General features: G+C 39.8%; 1 protein-coding gene across 1 annotated transcript in view; it reads right to left on the reverse strand.

Annotated features, from left to right (window-relative positions):
- Nucleotides 1-20,003, reverse strand: part of LOC131237396 (exocyst complex component SEC5A-like) — a 140,597-nt gene that overhangs the window by 45,846 nt on the left and 74,748 nt on the right. Inside the window, exons 14-16 of the mRNA XM_058235131.1 lie at nucleotides 5,442-5,557; nucleotides 5,087-5,318; nucleotides 4,723-4,816 (exon numbers count right to left, since the gene is read on the reverse strand). Coding sequence (XP_058091114.1) covers nucleotides 4,723-4,816; nucleotides 5,087-5,318; nucleotides 5,442-5,557 — 442 coding nt within the window. The remainder of the gene's footprint in view (nucleotides 1-4,722; nucleotides 4,817-5,086; nucleotides 5,319-5,441; nucleotides 5,558-20,003) is intronic.

Consider the following 20,003-nt stretch of genomic DNA (forward strand, 5'->3'; position numbering starts at 1 on the left):
ATCTCATGACTTCGACTCGTATCTCAATTGCAAACCCAATTCAATGTTAAAGTTTGTATTTGACGTCAAAACAGTGACTAAGAATATGTATCTCATGACTTCGACTCGTATCTCATTACCTAGCTCATGGCATTATTCACCAAGCTTCATATGCACACATGCCACAAAATAATAATAATAATAATAATAATAATAATAAATAAATAAAATTGAGTAGTAGAATGTAAGAATTGACATTTACTTGAGGCCGCTAGGGCTTTGTTGTTAAATATGAAGATTTTGAAAACATTTTGGAGTGACACATTTCTAACTGCATGCTATCTAATAAATCAAACCCCTTTATCAATCTTAGATGGAAAATCTCCTTTCTTTGTCTTATGTCCTCATAGTCAAACGTTTTCAATTTTTCCTAAGGTATTCGGTTGTGTGTTTTCTACATCAGTTTGACCATGTCCTCAACAAATTTGAATAAAAAGCTATGAAATGTTATAATCCTATTACTCATGGACATTACATGTTAGTCAATATTACATTCTTTGAATATACTCGATATTTCTTTCAGGGAGGACATCATTGCAATTTAAAGAAGGGACGACTATACCCATTACGCTAGTCTCCTCCTTGGGCTGAAAATCGGAAGGAAGGGCCATATATATTTTTTTCAAGAAGATCATCTTTTAGAAATGCATTCTTAACATCTAATTAGTGGAGAGGCCAATTACAATTCATGGGAAAAGATAATAGGATGCACATATAGTTTAATTTTGCTACCGAAGCAAAGGTTTCATCATAATCTTCACCATGCTTTTGGGTAAAGCCCTTGGCAACTAGTCATGATTTGTATTTGTCTATCAATCCAACTGCCTTGTATTTAATGTTAAACACCCACTTGCAACCGACAGTATGTTTACCTAGTGGAGAGTGACTAAATCCCAAGTATGTTGTTTGTCAAGGGCAATCATCCCTTCTACCATGGTTGCTTTCCATGCCAAGGTCATTTGCAATTGTCAGTGATGCTCATATTAGTAGAAAACTTGGTTTTGGCGTCCTTTGGCCAAAGATGAGGATGAAGAACCCAACAGTTTTCCCTTAAATGTCGTCGTTTGCCATGGTGTGTGCATATAAGCTAATCTTTTTCCATGCTTCCCCGTCCAGATCCTTGCCCCTTAGCAATTTTAGAGTCTATAGTCAAAGTTGCCCATTTTGGAAGGACACCGTGGGAAATATTCCATCTTCGGGGCTTTGTTGTATGTAATTATATACAAATTCAAGGGTAGGAAGAAATTCTCTCCCAAGAGTCTGTATATGTTTGAGGTTTGAAATTGAATGGAGACCAAGGATAAAATTAAAGATTCACACCAATTCTACAATAGCAGTTTGACAATTATCTAATTCCTCCTATTTTTTTTTGGGTTAGCAAAATATTCTTCCGTGGTTCCATCAACCTGATCAATATTGTTAATTTCCTTGTGGAGTTGATAAAGATAGGCCAAGTCTTCATGGTGAAAGTACATTTTAGCTCCTTTATCCTATACATCTTTTGCAGTTTTCAAGAGATAAAGACCACGACTAATATTAGGTTGCATTGAATTAAACAACCAAGACAGCACAAGCCGGTTGTCACTCTCCCATTCATCATAGGTGGGATCATCCTGATTGGGTTGTCTCTTGGTTCCTGTAATCTATCCCAGTCTTTTTCGAGCTGCAATATACATTTGAGCTACTTGGGACCACTTCAAATAATTCATTCCATCTAGTTTTACTATAGTTATTGCAACACTAGGGTTGTCTAGATGTCCAGATGAAATCTGGTCTTGTTTATTTTCTCCCATTTAACCAAGGGAAGCGTAAAAGAAAACAAATGAGGAATAACACTAGTTCGAAGTAACCTCTCGGTATTTGTAGATGGTCCAGATAGCAAAATCAATGTGAGAAGGAATCCCGGTTTGTTAGATCTGTAAGGAATGAGAAGTCCAGGGGTCTTGAGATAGTCCACGCTCCAAATTGGACACAAATAGGTGGCCCACAGGGAACTTCTGGTGACGATAAAGGCCTCCGGCCTCGAATTTGTCCTCAAAAGGGGGCGCCTAATGAAAAAAAGTAGTCCAAAAGAATAATGAACATTGATTTAGACGCAGAGAGGAGATCCGACAAACTGAAAAGGGTTTCCGTTCCGACAGTATCTAGTGGCCCTGGACTGTTCTGGGAGCAGTTCTGCTGATGGAATGGGGCTCTAGAGGGGATTCCAGTGATGCTAGACTGTGCACGATGGAGTTGTGGCACTGGAAATTTCCGGCAAGCTGTGGAGATATAGGAGTGGATTCCAATGAGATTTGGAGGCGTTGGACTGCTCCTTGTGCAGATCCGGCGCCAAAAACTTGATTGCATCTGGTCTCCGGCAAGGTCTGACGGCGCTAAGCTGCTTCATGTGCATATCTGGTGCCGTAGGAGGCTTCTTTGGTGAGATCTACTTCCAAGGGTGGCTGCTGGTGGAGGAATCATTTCTGAATGAGATAAAAGTGCGCTACTATTGCATCTGTAGGATGGTGATAGGAGTTTGATCTTACTTTCGCCATCTTACAACATTGATCGACTTTCAAAGCAACAATTTGCAGCAAAGAATGGGAAAAAGGAGGAAGACTATACGTATCTACCCTCTCCCCTTAATCGTTTATTAATAGAGCTTAAGCAAAAGTCTAATTACAATAGGGTACTGGGAGAATAAGAAAAAAAGGTATATTAGGGAACTAAGTCTAAGACTAATTAGAGCTTTAATATGACTAATACTAATCCTATACAAAAAACACCTCAGTTGTATACAAGTCTGTGTGCACTAACAGTTAATATTGGCTGATATCATTTGTATCGCACCACGGTGATACATGTGAGATAAAGATGATGGGGGTCATAATACGGTTCACATAATATTGCCAATATTATCAATGATATTGATGGTGTCTCACCATATTAAAATATTGCAAGATATCAGCACACTCCCTTTGTTATAATGCGAGTTACCATCGACACACGTGACAATATCGCATGTATCAAATAGTCAAGTGAAATTATGTGCAAAATCAGAAGAAAAAAAAAATCATTAAAAAAAAAAAGCCAATTTTTGTGAAATCTTTTACGGGGCTTTCTTCCTTGGGATGTCTTAAGAACTCCACTCGAGTCGATTCACATCAACAACAAAAATTTGGGGGAGAAATCACGCTCGAGAGCAGAAAGGAGCTGGAACTTGAACATAAGAAAATTTGAGAGAATTTGTCTTCTTTCCACATGTAGCATGGATTCTAACAGAAATCCATGTCTATGCATGATTTTCATGCACTGATATGGATTTAAGGTTTTAAAAAATAGATTTTAGCCGGGAAAAGTGGAGAAGATGAGAAAAATCCTAAATTTCTCCACTTTTACCCCTTGAAATGTAATTCAAGTTCAGCAAGTTTATATGTTGATGAGTGTTAGCTGATCTACAAATTAGCCACTCTTTCCTTCTTCTTTTTAAAGTATGTTCTAAATAATAAAAGAATTAATAAAAATATAAATTCTGTTCAGTTTGAAATATATGTTGACGGTGGGAACATTGGTGACATTTACAGTACACTCCCAGTATCCACCTATGGACAGACTGGTGTAGTTTTGTGAAGATGAGTACAAGAGATGCCAGAGAGTACGCTGTACATGACCTGATATTATTCTATTATGACCTCAGACCTGAGAACAGTACTGTTGATACATGAAGCAACAGTATCATACGCCCTAGTGAGGAGAAGAATGATGACTTCAAGCCGTCTTGTAACTCCATAAGGGTCCAAGGCAAAGGTATAGTTTTCATTATTTTTAGTGTTTGGTCGTATTTTTGTGATTTATTACTTGTATTTTAAAATATTTGAATGATAAGAACTCATTTTGTAGATAGATGCACTTCTTTTCTCCGACAATGCATGGTTACGCATGGTTAAGGCTGCTATACAATGGAAACCTATAATGCATATTTTATTTTATTTTGTAATATTTTGAGTTCCAAGTGTGTAATCATGTGTCTCATAACACCTTCGGAAGTTTCATTAAAAATTTTCACATTTTCCCAAAATTTCCCTACAACAACGATAAATTCCCTGGTATTTTCAATATTATCGACAATATTGATCCATGTTTCTCTAGCCCAAGGTTGCAATACATGTAACCATGGTATTAAAAAATGGTTATATTACAGGCATAACAGCCATTACGTAATGGAAACCGTGGTGCTCATTACATGATACAGGGTTGTAATGGCCGATTTTAGAAGAACAACCCATAACAAGCTGATAAGGCGCCAACACATTTCTTCCTTTCAAAAGAAATTTTGACTATCACATGGCCATTATGGCCTGTATCATAACGGCTATAAGGTTGGCTGCTATGGCCACCATTACCATTATTGAATACCTTGCATGTAACAATAGCAATACATAAAACCTTGCTCTTCGGTTATTGAGAATTATGATGACAATTGAGGAAGTTTTGTTCTAGTCCTAGATGCAAATTTCAAGGACCATTCTGGTTTCCAATTTCTAAGGCAAGATTCTATTTCAGTATAACATAATAGATGAGTACATCAAGAAGAGTAGGAGCGATTTACCAAACAATATCCATATATAATATTGTCCAAAATTATACACTAGGAATCACTTATTGAACTTATCCATAATCACATAAAAAATAGAATTATACCTTTGCGTAAGTGTATTGCTCAAGGACCTTCTCTTCAAGTGCTGAATAAGATGATACTAAATCTTGTATATCAGAATCCGCTTCGGCATGTTCCCTATAGTTTTGCAAGAAATCAATGAAAGGAGATGGAAAATAATACGAGATAATGAATTGGAAACACCAAAAAAGCATGGACCTTAACAGCTAACATTAGGCGAGTTGTAAGATTACGATGAAATATGAAAGCACAACGTAGCCAACAAATGCAATGGAAAAGAATCTTAATGTGCAACGATAATATGGAAACTGAAACTACAAAGACATTTGAGTGGATCCCTTCATGCATAAGCAGAGACTCAAGAAGGATCAAAGAGCTACTACATACCCAGCCTGCAGCCAAATATTTTTGTACTTGTTGTACAACTCATATGAAAGTTGATCTTTGCAATATCCAATGTTACTCAAGACCATCAACATCTTTTGATGTGAATCAACAACAGTGCTTGGAGATTCAACACTATTCCCTTCGGACCCTTGTATATATCCATTTTCTAAGTATGACATTTCTTTGTTCAACCTAGTTTCAGAGAGCTCACTTCCAATCTGCTCTAGATAACCTGTGTGGCAAGCACAAATGAATATCCCATGAATGTATCAATGGTGAAGACTAGACAGAAAACTAACACATAAAAAGCACATTTTGCGGGCCCGAAATGTTAAATTGTGACAATTAAGCACACCTGCAAAATCTAGGCAACAATTTAAAAATGCGATTCTGACGGATTCTTGAATTTCTTGGACATGCAAAAACATATCATCTGACTTTGTGGCTTCGCTTCGTAGATTCTGAATCATCCTAGAAACAGTAACAAACTAATTTAGCTGGAAGATGGTGGAAATGCATTTTCATTGAATAATGAGCTCAAAAGAGAACATGTGCAAAACACTCTGTAGCAGCAAATAAAAAGTCTGTGAATTGAAAACTTGTACAAGTGAAAATAGAGATAGATCCAACATAGCCCCAAAATCAGCCCCACAAAAGGGAGCCAAAAGCCCCAATGGTGAGTCAAGCTCAAGATCTGAGAAGAGGACCAAAGGGGATCCTGATAACTCAAGAATTTGGAGAAGAATTCTCTTTGAGTTTTTCTTTGCAAATTGGGTCTCCACATGATGAAAATTGTCTGTAATATGAGAATGCTTCAGACTCGTGCTTCATAAAATAAATCCAAGTGTGCCTTGAAAAGTCATCCACAAAGATGATGTAATACAACGAACCACCAGGAGCCATGATGGGAGATGGACCCCAAACATCAGCATGAATGAGATCAAACAGATTCTGAGTACGAGAGTTACTCAATGAAAAGGGCAATGCAGTAGATTAACACACTTTGCAAATAACACAGTTCATATCAATGGAAATGGTACTAATATTTATTTCATCATTCAAAAGACCAGATCTAAATAAGAAAAGCATGTTCTTAGAATTTGGATGCCGACAAGAGCAAGTGAGCCCCGAGGTAAGCCTTGCAGGTGGTCAGCTATGGTCGCCTGACCCAGTTGGGTCCTAGTGTTGGAAATCAACCATGTTTGGTTGGTTCTGGGTTCAATTCAAAGCTAGTTAAAGTTTAAGAAATTTGTTTCCTAAGCTAAGTCTCTTTGTTTACTTTTAGTAGATTTCCAAATAGGATTAAGATTATTTTAGGCAAGTTTTAGTTGTGGGAAAGTTCTACACGAATTAGACTACTTTTGAATGTAATAGGTTTTACAAGTCCCAGTATAATAGCAAGTTGAGTAGGGAGTATGAACTTGGAACATTATATTAGATTGCTATTGAAACTTTTTCTTTCACTTCTCCTATGATCTATATTGCTTATCCCTTTTGATTAGTGTGATGTTTGTGGGGGAAACCATTGAAAGGATTTAAGACCCTACAAATTTGGTCGCAACAATTTCCTTCATAGGGTTGGTTCACTTCCAAAGTGAATCATGTGAGCAAGGAGACAACATAGTATCAAGATGAAACTACATCGATGCACAAAAGCAATTCAAGCACTTACACGTCAACTAGATAGCTTGACGTTGGAGCCAGAGGACACGCCGACTACCTACCTATGGAGATGGAAGGTAAGTAGTGATGAGGACATCACCTCATGTACACCCTTACGTACGTATCAGAGGAGGAGGCAGGCCGCGCTGATTTCCCTGTGGTTAGGCGAGTACCCGTAATCGTGATGAAGACCCCATGTGCATGTGCAAGCATCTGGAAGACCCCACACTCGAAGGATGCACATAGGCTGCTTTATGGAGTGATCCAGACCATTGGATCAGAGGGATGCGACGATCAGGCAATTGGTTCGCATGGATCACATAATCGGGCCATCAATCGTTGATCATCCACATCAGTTTTAGACTTTATCACATTTTAGGATTTGGTTTTTTATTATTTTATATTTGTACACATTATGAGTGTTTTAGTTGATTTTATTTGTACTAGGGTTATTTTCGTTAAAGTTCACAAGACGGGGATTTTTGTAATTTTTGAAACTTCTTAGATCTATAAAAAGAGGGAGGCGTGTGACCTCTCTCCCATTGAATTTCGTGATAAAAAAAGAGAAAAGCACTTGCTTTCTTTTCCCATCTTCATGCGGTTTGAAGATACTTCCATGCGATTTGGAAGGAAGATTGGTGCGAGACTAATCTTCATCAACAGAGGTGCGAGGTCTCCATTTATCCCCACACCATCTTCTCTTTTCTTTCTCATCCAGGTATTTTCTTCAGATTCTTAATTCTCTCATCCCAAATCTTCGTCTTCTCCCAAACCTAACTTTTCCGTACCCATCCACAATACAAACCCTAACCGACCTAAACCATCCTCCCATGCCACACGTGTGAAACCCACCTGCCCCTTTTGGTTTCCCACCATCATTACATCAAAACCCCTTTCTTCCATCCCCGAAACCCTAACCCTAAACCTAAATTTCCTACTTTCCCAAATTACCAAAACCCTAATTTTCACCCTAGGTTGTATTAGGTTTCTTATTTTGAAATAGACTATATCCTATGCTAATTGGATGTTCCTACATTCATTAGATCCTAGTTTCTTTTTATGTAATGATCTTGAGTTACGACGTTGGTAGCTTAGGCTAGGATTATGCATGGTTTTCTTTTGATTTTTATGATATTTGTGATGATTATAGCGATGTTTGTGTTTTTTTATTAAATATCTTAATTCGGCTATTTGATCTCATATGTTACTCAGTTCATGCATCGGTCCTGCATCAAGTAGGGTAATCAAAATTATGTTTTGAAAAATACGGAGGATGCAATCATGGGAAAGGAAGTGATCAAAGGAGAATCTGCCCTAGGGTATTTGCCATTGGACATGCAATTTATCCTATATCAATGCAAAGATCGTGTTCCCAATGAAGACTCCCACCAATGTGGGATGTTGAAAGGGCCATAACATATGGTTCTCAGCACTACCATGCTGCAACATGCCATGGAAGCACTACCAAGCACAAAGAGTTGCAACAGCTAGTAGATGACTACCTGTCCAAAGGACTTTCTCAAGAACACTTTAAAGAATGTGTGGTTCTGACTTAGCTTACAAAAGAAAAATGGATCATGGTGCATTATGCATAGATAGCCAAGTAATCAACAAGGTAACCATTAAATGTTAGTTTACCAATCCAAGTTACAAAACATGTTAGATATCTACAAACTAGGATCGATTCTAAAACCAACTTATGAAGCAGGTATCATCTAATATGCATCAAACTTGGTGATAAGTGGAAGACCATAATCAAGATCAATATTGATAGTTTTAGGGACTACATGTGGAGAATCATTGTGTTGTATTGAGAGAAATCATCAATATATACAAGAGAAATAGCACCTCGAAGATCTACACATCTGTCAACACACCCTAAAATATTCATCTTAACTGTAAGATATCCTAGCATATCATGGAAATTTATTCAAAATACTTAAAAAAGCATATTATGGCAATGGTTTCTGAGGTGAAGTTTTGAGCAGCAACAGGTAGCAAGAGTGGCTACTAGGTAGGCATGGGTAGATGCAAGAAAATCTAGGGATAGATTTCTGATGGCAGGTAGCGGCAAGTAGATTCTTATGACAACAAACTTCAGCTGATCAGTAGAAACAGGAGACAAAGGTTAGTGACAACATCTTCGACAAGTTATTCCATATCGGCAACGGTGGCCGTAATGGTCACCACCGTTAACGATACGAGTATTGGCCGTAACGGTCAATACAGGGGTGTAACGACTGTTACGACCCCTGTAACGGTTGATTTTATTTTTTTTGGCCCAAAAATTCTTAAAAAATATTTTGAAAATCCAAAATAATGTAAATATTCCACATATGTATTCATCTTTTTTCAATTTCAACATGCGTATGGTAAATTAACGGTCCACTCTTTGGTATGAGCGTTGTATCTGGTTGTCTGGTGAATTTATAAACATGGTTACGTGTCTCTAATATTTACACATAACAATCGAGCATTAGAACTAGAAATTGAAAAAAAAAATAAAAATAAAAATAAAAAATAAAAAAGAAGAAGACATAAATGCCACTTTTTTATTTTTTAAAATGACCCTCAGAGCTTTTATTAACCCAAATCTCTTCAATTTATGGTTTTAATCCTAAAAACTATTGTAAGAGTGGTCGAAATATGCTATTGAATAATCTGGTAAAGTTTTTGGAATGAGAAAAGTGGAAAATGGAAAGAAAAATGGATTCAAATAGAAAAAAAAGTGGTTGTTTCTTACCATTACAAGAGTTACGGTCGTTATGCCGCATAACGGCCATTATGGCCCCCGTAACGGCTTATATGGTCCCAAAAAAACAACGACCTTGTTTCACCCCCGTATCACGTAACAGTCATGGCTGTTACCTATAACGTATCGGCCTTTACGTCCGTATCGCTATGGATATCAAACACCACGATCTTGGGATTTATAGGCAATGGCAAGAAAAGAAAACTTTCATAGTACGCATCGGCGCACGTTTAAGAGCTGACAGAGGTAGAAGATGCACACAAGTTCAGATGAAGAGGTGGGCAAAGAGATGAAGATCTTCCACAGACAAAATCGAAGTAGCGACAAGCAGGTTCAGATGTCAAACTTTAAGCTGGCAGAGACAAGCGATGCAGAAAAGGAAAAAAAAAAAAAGAAAAAAAAGAAAAAAAGAAAAAGAAAAAGAAAGAAAAGATCCCATTCAAAGATAGACAACTAAATCCAAATGCAAATGTTGAGGACCAACATTTCAGTCGATAAAATATTGGTGTGTTAAAAAAAGTTCATTAATAGTAGTTACAACTGCTTCAATTGAAAAATATGCATTCTTAAGTTCTTTGTTGTTCCCTAATATAAGGCACCAAAGTTGGAACGAGTCTTGACATCAGAGCTATTCTCGGCATTTGAAGTAGACGAGTCAAGGAATCAGAGAAGTGTAAGAGAACGGAGCCGTGTGGGAACCAGGAACAAACCGGCAATAAGTGAGGAGCGAAGTCAGAGAGGGGAACGTAGTAGGGGTTGACAGGAAGAGAATAAGAGAAGAAATTCTCTAAGGCAAGCGGGAAGGAGAAAGTTGATGAGAGGGGAGACGACGCTGCTACAAGAGAGGGAGCCAGGACTTGAGTTGAGTGTAAACGTAAGGCGGGGCAGTTCTCCAGAGGGATAAGACCGGTGGAACCTCTAAACGAGTTTCCGACATTCTACGTGGAGTTTTTTCCGATAGCTTGGCCGACGGAAGATTTCGAGAAGGTATTTAGGAGGGTAGGAAAGTTAAGGAGGTGATTATTCCTAACTACAAGGACTCAACAAAAATCAGAGGCTTTGCCTTTGTTTGCATGGAGGTAGAAGCAGCTAGGCAGGCAATGTTAGAGCCGAGCGGAAAAGGTTTCAAAGGGAGTAGATATCATTGACCTTGCAATTTATCATAATCAACGATATTTGGAAATACTTAACTTCTAGCAGTTTCGATATCGTTGACCTAGTGATACCTATAATATCAATGATATTATAAAAAAGTATCTTCAATATCTAGAACACTGGTTGAGATGAGCTTCTTCCACCATTGTCTACACAGAACATATTTTGCAGTTTGTTGAATTTATTATGGATTTTTTTTTTTTTTCTAGAAATGCTTATCAGCTAAAGTATCGTAGTGGTTGAAAGCTGACCCCAATTAATTGGAATAAAGCTTAGATGACGATCATGATAATTGTAGTGGGTTGTGTTCTGTCCATATTTTGAGGCATTATTGAATGTAAATGTGTACCAAGTGTAGTAGTAGCCCAACTGCGATAAGACTACGATTCTTTCAATTTTGTATCCAATGGAGAAGGGAACAAGGTGTATGTTTGTGATGCTTCCTTTCATCAATAGAATCCATGAGCACAGTCGGAAAAAAAAAAAGTTCTAGTAAAGGGTGTGGAGCTCAAGGTACGTGTTCAAGGCCGATCAAATCATGGAGTATGACAGACGGGTTATACGATTACTAGTAAGGTTTTTAGTGAAGCTCATAGTGAGTTCCATGATTCCATCTCTTCGAGAGGTGTTAACAAATCTCTAGTTGATAAAATTGCTTATCAATGTTGTTGCCTAGTTGCTCTTGAACGTGTATTCTCATCACATCAGACTACCTCTGCTCAGTCAGTTATGTATGCTTTCACTCATCTTGTGTCATCTTCTCCTACTAGTTTGTCCTGGATCATTGATTCTAGTGTGTCTAATCACATTGTAAGACCCATAGCCCTGTGAGATTGACTGTATGCTTCGTTTCTAGTGCCGACACGTTCCCGGCAGACCAGATCAGTGAGCATCGATCATAACCATATTTCAATACTGCACTGACCCGAGACTTATACCTTGGAGACCGCACAGGCGATGCGATCCCAACATCATGCAACATGTCCCATTGTGACACCCAGATTAGAAGTTGTAGTTTTTGGTACAATCCGAGGTGGACTCCCACTTGCACAAATCCCAAGGTAGTCCAATCAATCCATTAACCCATCAATCAAATCCTTCTCTCCCCATTAGTCAAACAAACCCAAGCCCTTGCCCATGTTAAGCCACTCCCCTCTCTCTTTCCCTCTTCCCATTATACCCCTCCCTCTTTTCATAATTCCCTCTCTATCCAAAAAGTTTTCCACATAGCCCCCCAAATCCCTCTCATTTCCACAATTTTCCTAGCAAGTGAGAGAGAGAAAAAGAAAGAAAAGAGATTAGAGAGAGAGAAAAGATTAGAGAAAATTAGCGAGAGATTAGAGAGGAAAGATAAGAAATTTGAGAGATTAGAGAGAAAAGAGTGTTAAGAGAGTGTTTAAGAGATAGTTTAGAGAGAGAGAGAGCTTGAGGGTAAGTTTGAGAGTTAGGGGAATCTAGGAGGAGCTAGGTCCATCCGAGCCATCCGATCGACAATCCGGCCTTATCCGACCGTTCAACATCATAGCGAGTGCAAGAGAGGCCATGGGCCCACAAGGGTGGGACCCACCTCGTTTATTTGCTAGTTTTGTGTAGGGAGGACCCCATAGTGGCGGGGGGCCCATCCAATGGCTCGATATCCCCTTCTTCCATTCTCTTTCTTTCTTTTATGATTGTGGACCATTGTGGGGCCCATAAGTGGGCCACGCTGTGAGATAGCGTGCCTTGCACGCTGTGATATCCTGGACCACCTTGTGTGGCCCACTGTGTTATTTATTTGCCATTCAACATGTTGATTAGAACACTTAGATCTAAAAGAAGGAAAAATGCAAAAAATCAAATTGATCTAAGCTTCTTGGGCCACCCCGAGATGGCCAAGCAAATGGATGGAGTGGATTATCCACACGTGGGCCCCACTTGAATAAAAAAGAAGAGAATATTAAAAAAATGAGAAGCTGCTGGACGGCAGGACATGCAGCGTCTGTTGTTGTGCAGCGTTAGAAGGGGGAAATCCTTTTGGGCATTACAGAGGAGCCCCGCTTGTGGGCCCCACCACGGTGTACATGTGTAATCCACATAGTCCATTTGTTAGGATACATCAATTCAGGGCTGGGGCACAAATATGAGCTAGATCCAAATTTCGGGTGGGCCACACCATAGAAAACAATGGTGATTATGACATCCACTGTGATGTGTGTGTGCAGTGTAACTTATCCAAGGCTAGACTCTTTGGGTCCACAGCGAGCTGGCCGACAAGATGGATGGAGCAGATAACCTCAGTGTGGGCCCCATTCAGCAAAAAACACAAAAAAAGGAAGACGAAAAAAAAATACATTACATGCATGGGTGTGACTGCCCAATGATGTGAGTGGGAAAAATCCCCTTGGGGCATGAACTGTGGGACCCACCTTGATGTATGGGTTTAATCCACACCGTCCATCTGCTACACCAGATCATTTTAGGCATTGGCCCCAAATCAGTCCGATCCAGATTTTGAGTGGACTGCACCATAGTAAACAGCAGGGCCAGGGGCGTGCCCCCTTTTTGCTGCCAACAGGTGGGCCAACCCGTGGGGCCCACCTTGGTGCATTTGTTGAATCTGCACCATCCATCCTCTTTGCAGGGTCATTTTAGGGCATGGCCCCAAAAATGAGGGAGATCCAAATCTCAGATGGACCACACCACTGGGAACAGTGGAGGTAGGTGGCCCCCACTAAGCCCCTCCTAGGGGTGTTACTTAAACAACCCAGCAGGGTGGGCCCACTCATGGGACCCACCATGATGTATATGTTGAAATCCATACTGCCCATCTGTTTCTCCAGCTTATTTTAAGTAGGGTTGTACACGAACCAAGTTATCTTGGTTAGCTCGCTCGACTTGACTCGAAAAAGCTCGATTTGACTCAGTTCGAAACTGAGTTCGAGCCAAGTCTAGATGATTTTTTGAGGTTGAAAAAATTTCGAACCGAGTTTGAGCTTGGCCAAGCTCGACTTGACTCGGATCAAAACCCAACTCGAATCGAACTCGGATGAAACCAGTTCGGTGACTTGATTACTTTGATATTGATGTTGCTCACCAAGTGTTTGATGAAATGACTCAACGAAGTGTCGATTGGTGCAAAGAAGATATGTATATGAAAGAAATTCCCTTTTTTCTTGATTTTGACATTGCTAATAAGGTGTTTGATGAAATACTTGTAAAACTGTTGGTGGTGTTTTACATACAGTGAGAATTTGAATGTGCAGTCCATGTGTTTGTGAAAATGCTGCACAGGCGAACTCAACTCAATCTTGGCTCGAACTAGCCCGATCTGCTGACCGAACCGAGCCGAACTAACCAATCAGGCTCGAGGACCGAGCCGAGTTCGAGCTGGGGTCAGCTAGTGGCCGAGTCGAGTCGGGCTTGGCACAAACTCGACTCGACTCGACTAGTGTTGTAAGGTCTCGGAAAAATCCGTACAAAGACCCGAGTACCACTTCAAGCAGAAATTACCCAGGACCAAAACCTTTAGAAATTAGGTTAATGTTACCAAGTGCTAAACTAGAGTGCTTGTGAAATTAGCACTAATCACTTTAAATATGATCTGCAAGATCCAAAACGTGTAGAATCATTGACGCTACATTATCTTGAAATCTAGAATCCGTCCTTAAACCCGGTTGCTCTCGGGAGCACACCGAAACTCCGTATCGGACCTGGACCACACGTCGAAAGTCTGATTACCCCGAAACTATACGGATATGACTGCATTACTGGACTTGACAACCCCCTCGAAAATCAAGTCTTGATTGTGTCTAGAAATGCACAACTTGAGCCTGGAGCAAAGTGTGTGAGAAACGTGAAAATATTTAGAAATAAAAATCCGAATTTAAGTAATTTGAGTCGTGTCGCTTGCGGGCCAAATATAAGGATTCAGACCGTCAGAATCTGACCCAAATACACCCTCGGATCAGGAGAAATGTCTCACACATGTCGATGTACTTGTGGCCTTGATCGAGTGACCGTGGCCGTTGAACTGAAACTGGTCCGCCACGGCTGATCTGTAAATCCGACCGGAACGAAAACTCAGCCTGACCTAGATCCATGGTCAGGGAGCTTAAGTCCGACCGCACGTGGAAAAGGGGCCACTAGAAGTGCTCCGTTGGACCGGAACAGTCCGTATTTGGATATAACCTAAGTATACCTTGGCCTTGGGGCCATTCCCATCAAACCTGGGCCTATATAAGAACCAAAAACCCTCTCTCTCTCACCCCATACGAATTTGAGAAACCCTAGGGGAGAGAGGAGAGAAAAGAGAAGGGAAAAGAGAGAAAGTGAGAGTGAGAGTTGGAGATTCTTCCTGGGATTCGATCCCGCTATTCCACGCACTCAACCACCACTCCTGTATCGCTATACAGGCGATTCCGATTCCGTTCTTAGGTAAGAAAACCTAACCCTAATCTGTTTTAGGGTTTCAGATAGTGTAAGTTATGAAATAGCTAACTTAATTTATACTATAGGTTGCCAATCTGCCGTAGACAAAGACTTAGCTTTAAAACTGAGTTCGTTACGAGTCTACCGGCGAAAGGTGCGGACTATAAACATATAGGTTATGGTTTTCAAGGCTTTCAATGTCGGTTAATGATTTATTACTGACGTGGGTGTTATTTCACATGCTAAATGCGTCGTTTGTTTCACGTTTCAAATATATATGAACTATATTGACTATAATGTATTCTAGGTATTTGTTGCAATGATTGAATGCGTGTAGAATTGGGACTCGTGTTTGCCATGATTATCTGTCATGGATAGGGGATAGTTGCATTTGTAACAACTCCTTGGCGAAAGGATCCGCCAAAATACATGCTATGACCAATGTACGTCATATATGTTGAAGGGTGTAGTTTAAGTGTTTGTTGAAATGACCGAATGAATATGAAATCATGATTTGTGCCTACCGTGGCTATGGGATGTAAGTGCATGATGATGGCATATGTGATAAGTCCTTGTCGGAAGGATTTGTCCAAGTATATGTTAAAAATCAACATATGTCATGTATGTCGATAGGTGTAGCATAAGTGTTTGATAAATTGTCTGTATGAGCAAGTAATTGGTGAATTGCATTGGGCGTTGAGATAAGGTTCTCAACTACCTTAACTATGTGTATAAATCCCTCTATGTACCACATATTATATTGTCTGATTACTTATGAAATACATGTGTGAATTCATGTTTATATTTTATTTCATAAAATGCTTAAATGGTTGTAGGATTTGAATTACTTACTGCTTGATTATCTCACATGAACTCTTGTTGGTACTGAGTGTGGTTGGGACTATGAAATAGTCCAGGCAATCAGTAACAGGTTCTGATTTGGTGGCTGAGGTTGTTTTCGCCCACAGGACGTGTTCGATGAGTCCGAGTCGTACTTCAGTTGTCAACAGTGGTTAAGCCACACGGAGTACTTGTGCACTTCATGTCGATCAATTCGATGTGCGCTCGTACTAGTCGAGCTCGTCAAGTAACCCGATTGACCCGATGTATGTTCACCATGTATGGACGCTACTGCTTGAATATAGGGTACCAAACTCACCAATGAAAACCCCTTTAAACCTTGGTACCTCAATCCGCTAAGACTCATGAGCCGGGCATGGTGGTATGGGACACCGTGGTCAAGCTGTCAGCCTACACTGGGGTGATGCATCATGTGTGACACGTCGCATCTACTCCCTGGTGACACCAGGGAGGTAGTCCCGTGGTCTTGTTGTGGCTGGCGGATGATTTTATGGACATCGGAAAATATTGAGGTTAAAAGGCGTCACATGCGTCCCTGGGTGAAAGTCCCTAAACCCTGTGATACCAATAGGATGCTCCAACATCTAGTCTGAGTGGATTCATGAGCACACAATGGTTGGATACCAGTAGGCCGTGTCTCTCACTGTCTTGGGGTCAGTTAGAAAGGAGGTTTAACCTTACCTGCCTGGGTACAGAGGGCTATATGCTAAGTTGAGTTTAACCAACTTGTGAAATGGGTTCGCTATCGACAATCCGGGTGGTTTTTTGTGTACCATTGACGAGGTGGATAGTGAGGTCTTTTGCAGTCGCTTAGTCTTGCGCGTGATGGGCGGCAACCAATGTCGAAAGTATACTAAGACCCCGGTGATGATCCAATTGTGAACTATTTTGATGTGGACTAGAGGATTAACACGTTGCATTGCATCTTTAGCATATGACATTTGGCCATGTAGGCCCTTGCATCGCATAGCCTAGGTATGGCTAATAGCATTTATGGACTTGCCAGTTTAGCCCTCCATTTTCGCTTCCTATGATATTTGTATGCTTCACACATGCATTGCACACACACACACGCACTCTCTAAGCTTCATAGTAAGCTTACCCACGTTGTTTACGTGCAAGTTATGCTAAACCGCAGCAGCATTGAGGCAAGAGCATGTGCCTGATCTTTTGGACTTTTGTTATATCATGTATTTCCCTTCTAGTATTGTCCTTGAACAGATATTAATGGAAATGTGATGATGTTTTTTGTTTTCGTATACTAGTGGTTACGCTCATGTACAAAAAAAAAAAAAAAAAAAAAAAAAAAAAAAAAAAACTCCTTGAAAATCCTCCTTGTGGGATCACAAGATCGGAACTTGGCGTATGGGAGCTAGGAGTCAAGAATGGGGTACTACGGAGGTTCTCACTGCCGAATTCGGAGCTCGGAAATTCTATGAGCCCATTCACCAAGTTTGGGGCATGAAAAACATGGCTAGTATGACCTCTCAATTCATCTCTTAATCTTCATTATCTAAGCCTTATAATCGTGTTAAAAATGTTAATGGGTCTTGTACTCAAGTTGAGGGAACTGGGACAATAAATTCACTCCCTCAATGTCAATGTTCTCTGTTTTGCATGTTCCTCAGTTGTCAACTAATCTCTTGTCCATGATTAGTCATACCAAATCACTTAATTGTCCTAACATTCTTCCCTTCGCAGTGTGTAATTTAGGACCTAGTGATGGGACATGATTGGAGGCAGCCAAGAGAGCAATGGTCTTTTATCTTCTCAATTCTTCAAGCAATGTCTCTATAACTACTAGGGCTTGTTTAAATATGAGGTAGCAACAGATCAAATCAGATAGGATAGCCATTGTCATTTTCATTTTGAGCAGAAGCAAACAAAAGGGATTTGTAAAGGGGGTTCTTTCACATTGTTTCTGTTCCTAGAGAGATTTTCTACATACCAAATTCTCCCTTATTCAAATCCTATGTATAAAGATTTTGAAAAGTTTCAAGATTTACCCCTCATGCAAAGCAGGCCCTCATGTATTTTTGAGACCTCTTTTGATGTGAAAGCTTTTCACATGTTCCTTCAGCATCTAACAGCAACAACCCAAAAACAGAGGATGGTCCATGTGTGATTCTTGGGTAAAGTAACTTTCTTAAAGGCTTTTGATACTATCAACCAATTGATGGGGGCTGAGGACATGCGCTTCTTTCTCACCATGTGACAGTAGGTGAACATACATTATACAACTACTATATGGCATAGTTGTCTCATGCACCTATGGTTTTCTCATGGATCGGTGTGAAGATGACACCTATTTCCACAAATTCCAACTGTTCATCAATAGCTCATGTTATGACTACATATTCAAGGATAGAGTTCAATCTAGCTATCATCTCTTTCAAACTCCATATGTTCACAAACGACATCAATCTATTAAGGTCATTGCACGCAAAATTATTATGCCAGCCTCAGATTATTTTGCTCCTATTGATTAGAAGGTGAGAATTACAATATGATATCATATCTCTCCTCGAACATGATTTGGAACAGTTAATGACTAAATATATTTAAATAAAGGGAATTCCCAATAAAAAGAGGCAGACGACCCAAGTTTCTTTTGCCAACACATCCACAATTTCATTGGCCGCACTATCCACTTGTTTAAGAAAATGTTTAATATACAGGCGAGAGACCTAATTTCATTGAAAATGTAACAAAAATCCCATGGTTCTAATCCCACAAACATTGCCCACTTAATGATGTTGGAGGAGTTTGCCCACCAAAGAGCTTCCCTAAGAGAAAATGCTTCTGCAATGTAGGCATCACTTGGGAAGATGGGGCCAGAATAGGCCAAAATGCTTAGGCCATTTTTCTCCCTTAAATTCCCACCAAGCCTAATGGATCAGGATTTAACGAAAGAAGCACCATCAAAGTTCATCTTCCATACAACCGCAGAGGGAACAGATCATCTACTCACTTTAATGACTTCGGAAGGGGCCCACATCGCCACATTGATCTAGTTCCTATGACCATAGAAGGATGGGACTTCACATACTCTTTCTTTCACCAACATCTCCTAACATTCCTCTTTTATCCTCAGACAAATTACTTATAAAGTCCTAAATTTGCAGCTATCAGCTCAGTCTACTGTAGCTTAGATTCCTTAGAGGGGGTAGTTCTTAAAGATTGAGTCTAGAGGTTATTATGTGAGAATGTCATTGGGCTGAAAATAGTCAAATCCATCATGAGTAAAAAAGGCAGCAAGGACAAAAAAGTTGTCAATGATAAGAGAGGAAATGGAGTTTGATATGCTATGAATGTGTTTGTACCTTACAGGGAATCACACTTCAGATCCTATTGATTTGTGGCTAAGTAGAATTACACCATCAAATATGCTCCAGATATGGGGATTCATTGCATGTGGATTGGTAAAGAGTGTGGTGTATTATGTGGAAATCTTCAGCAAAATGGTGAAAGATTTGACAATACACTTATCTTGGTATTGTTGTCTTGTCACAGGCCCCTAAAGAGCATCAAGATCCTAAATTGGCAGCTCAAGCTCTGTGTTCATGTTTTAATATGCTTCTCACTGGAGAAGCATATTGTTCAAAGCACTATTAATTATTCCATTGATGTTCAACTTTCTCCATCTTCTTCATGAGAATGACATGGTTTATGGGAAGTGATACTTAAATTGAACATTTCATGAAGTTCTCCAGCACATCTTTAAAATGAAGGAAATAGGACAACTTAACGACTTTCTCAGAATAGAGGTCTCGCAAGGGTGACACTCTTTGCTACTCATTCCATGGAAATATGCCACTAACCTTTTGTGAAGGAAATAGGATAACTACTTTCTTGGAATAAAGGTCTCCCAAGGGTCACACTCTTTGCTACTCATTCAATGGAAATATGCCACTGACCTTTGGTGTCGTTCATCAATGCTTGATGTCACAAGTTCTACTCCTTTTAGTAACATGCTTGGGTGTTGATACTTCAACACTTCTTCCAAATGCCACTCATAAACATGTTAAGCAGCATTTGGTATTGTAGTCATGTGGAGTACCATGTGTTTCTTAGTCCTAA

This window comes from Magnolia sinica, chromosome 2 (genome assembly GCF_029962835.1).
Source record: "Magnolia sinica isolate HGM2019 chromosome 2, MsV1, whole genome shotgun sequence".
NCBI lineage: Eukaryota > Viridiplantae > Streptophyta > Magnoliopsida > Magnoliales > Magnoliaceae > Magnolia > Magnolia sinica.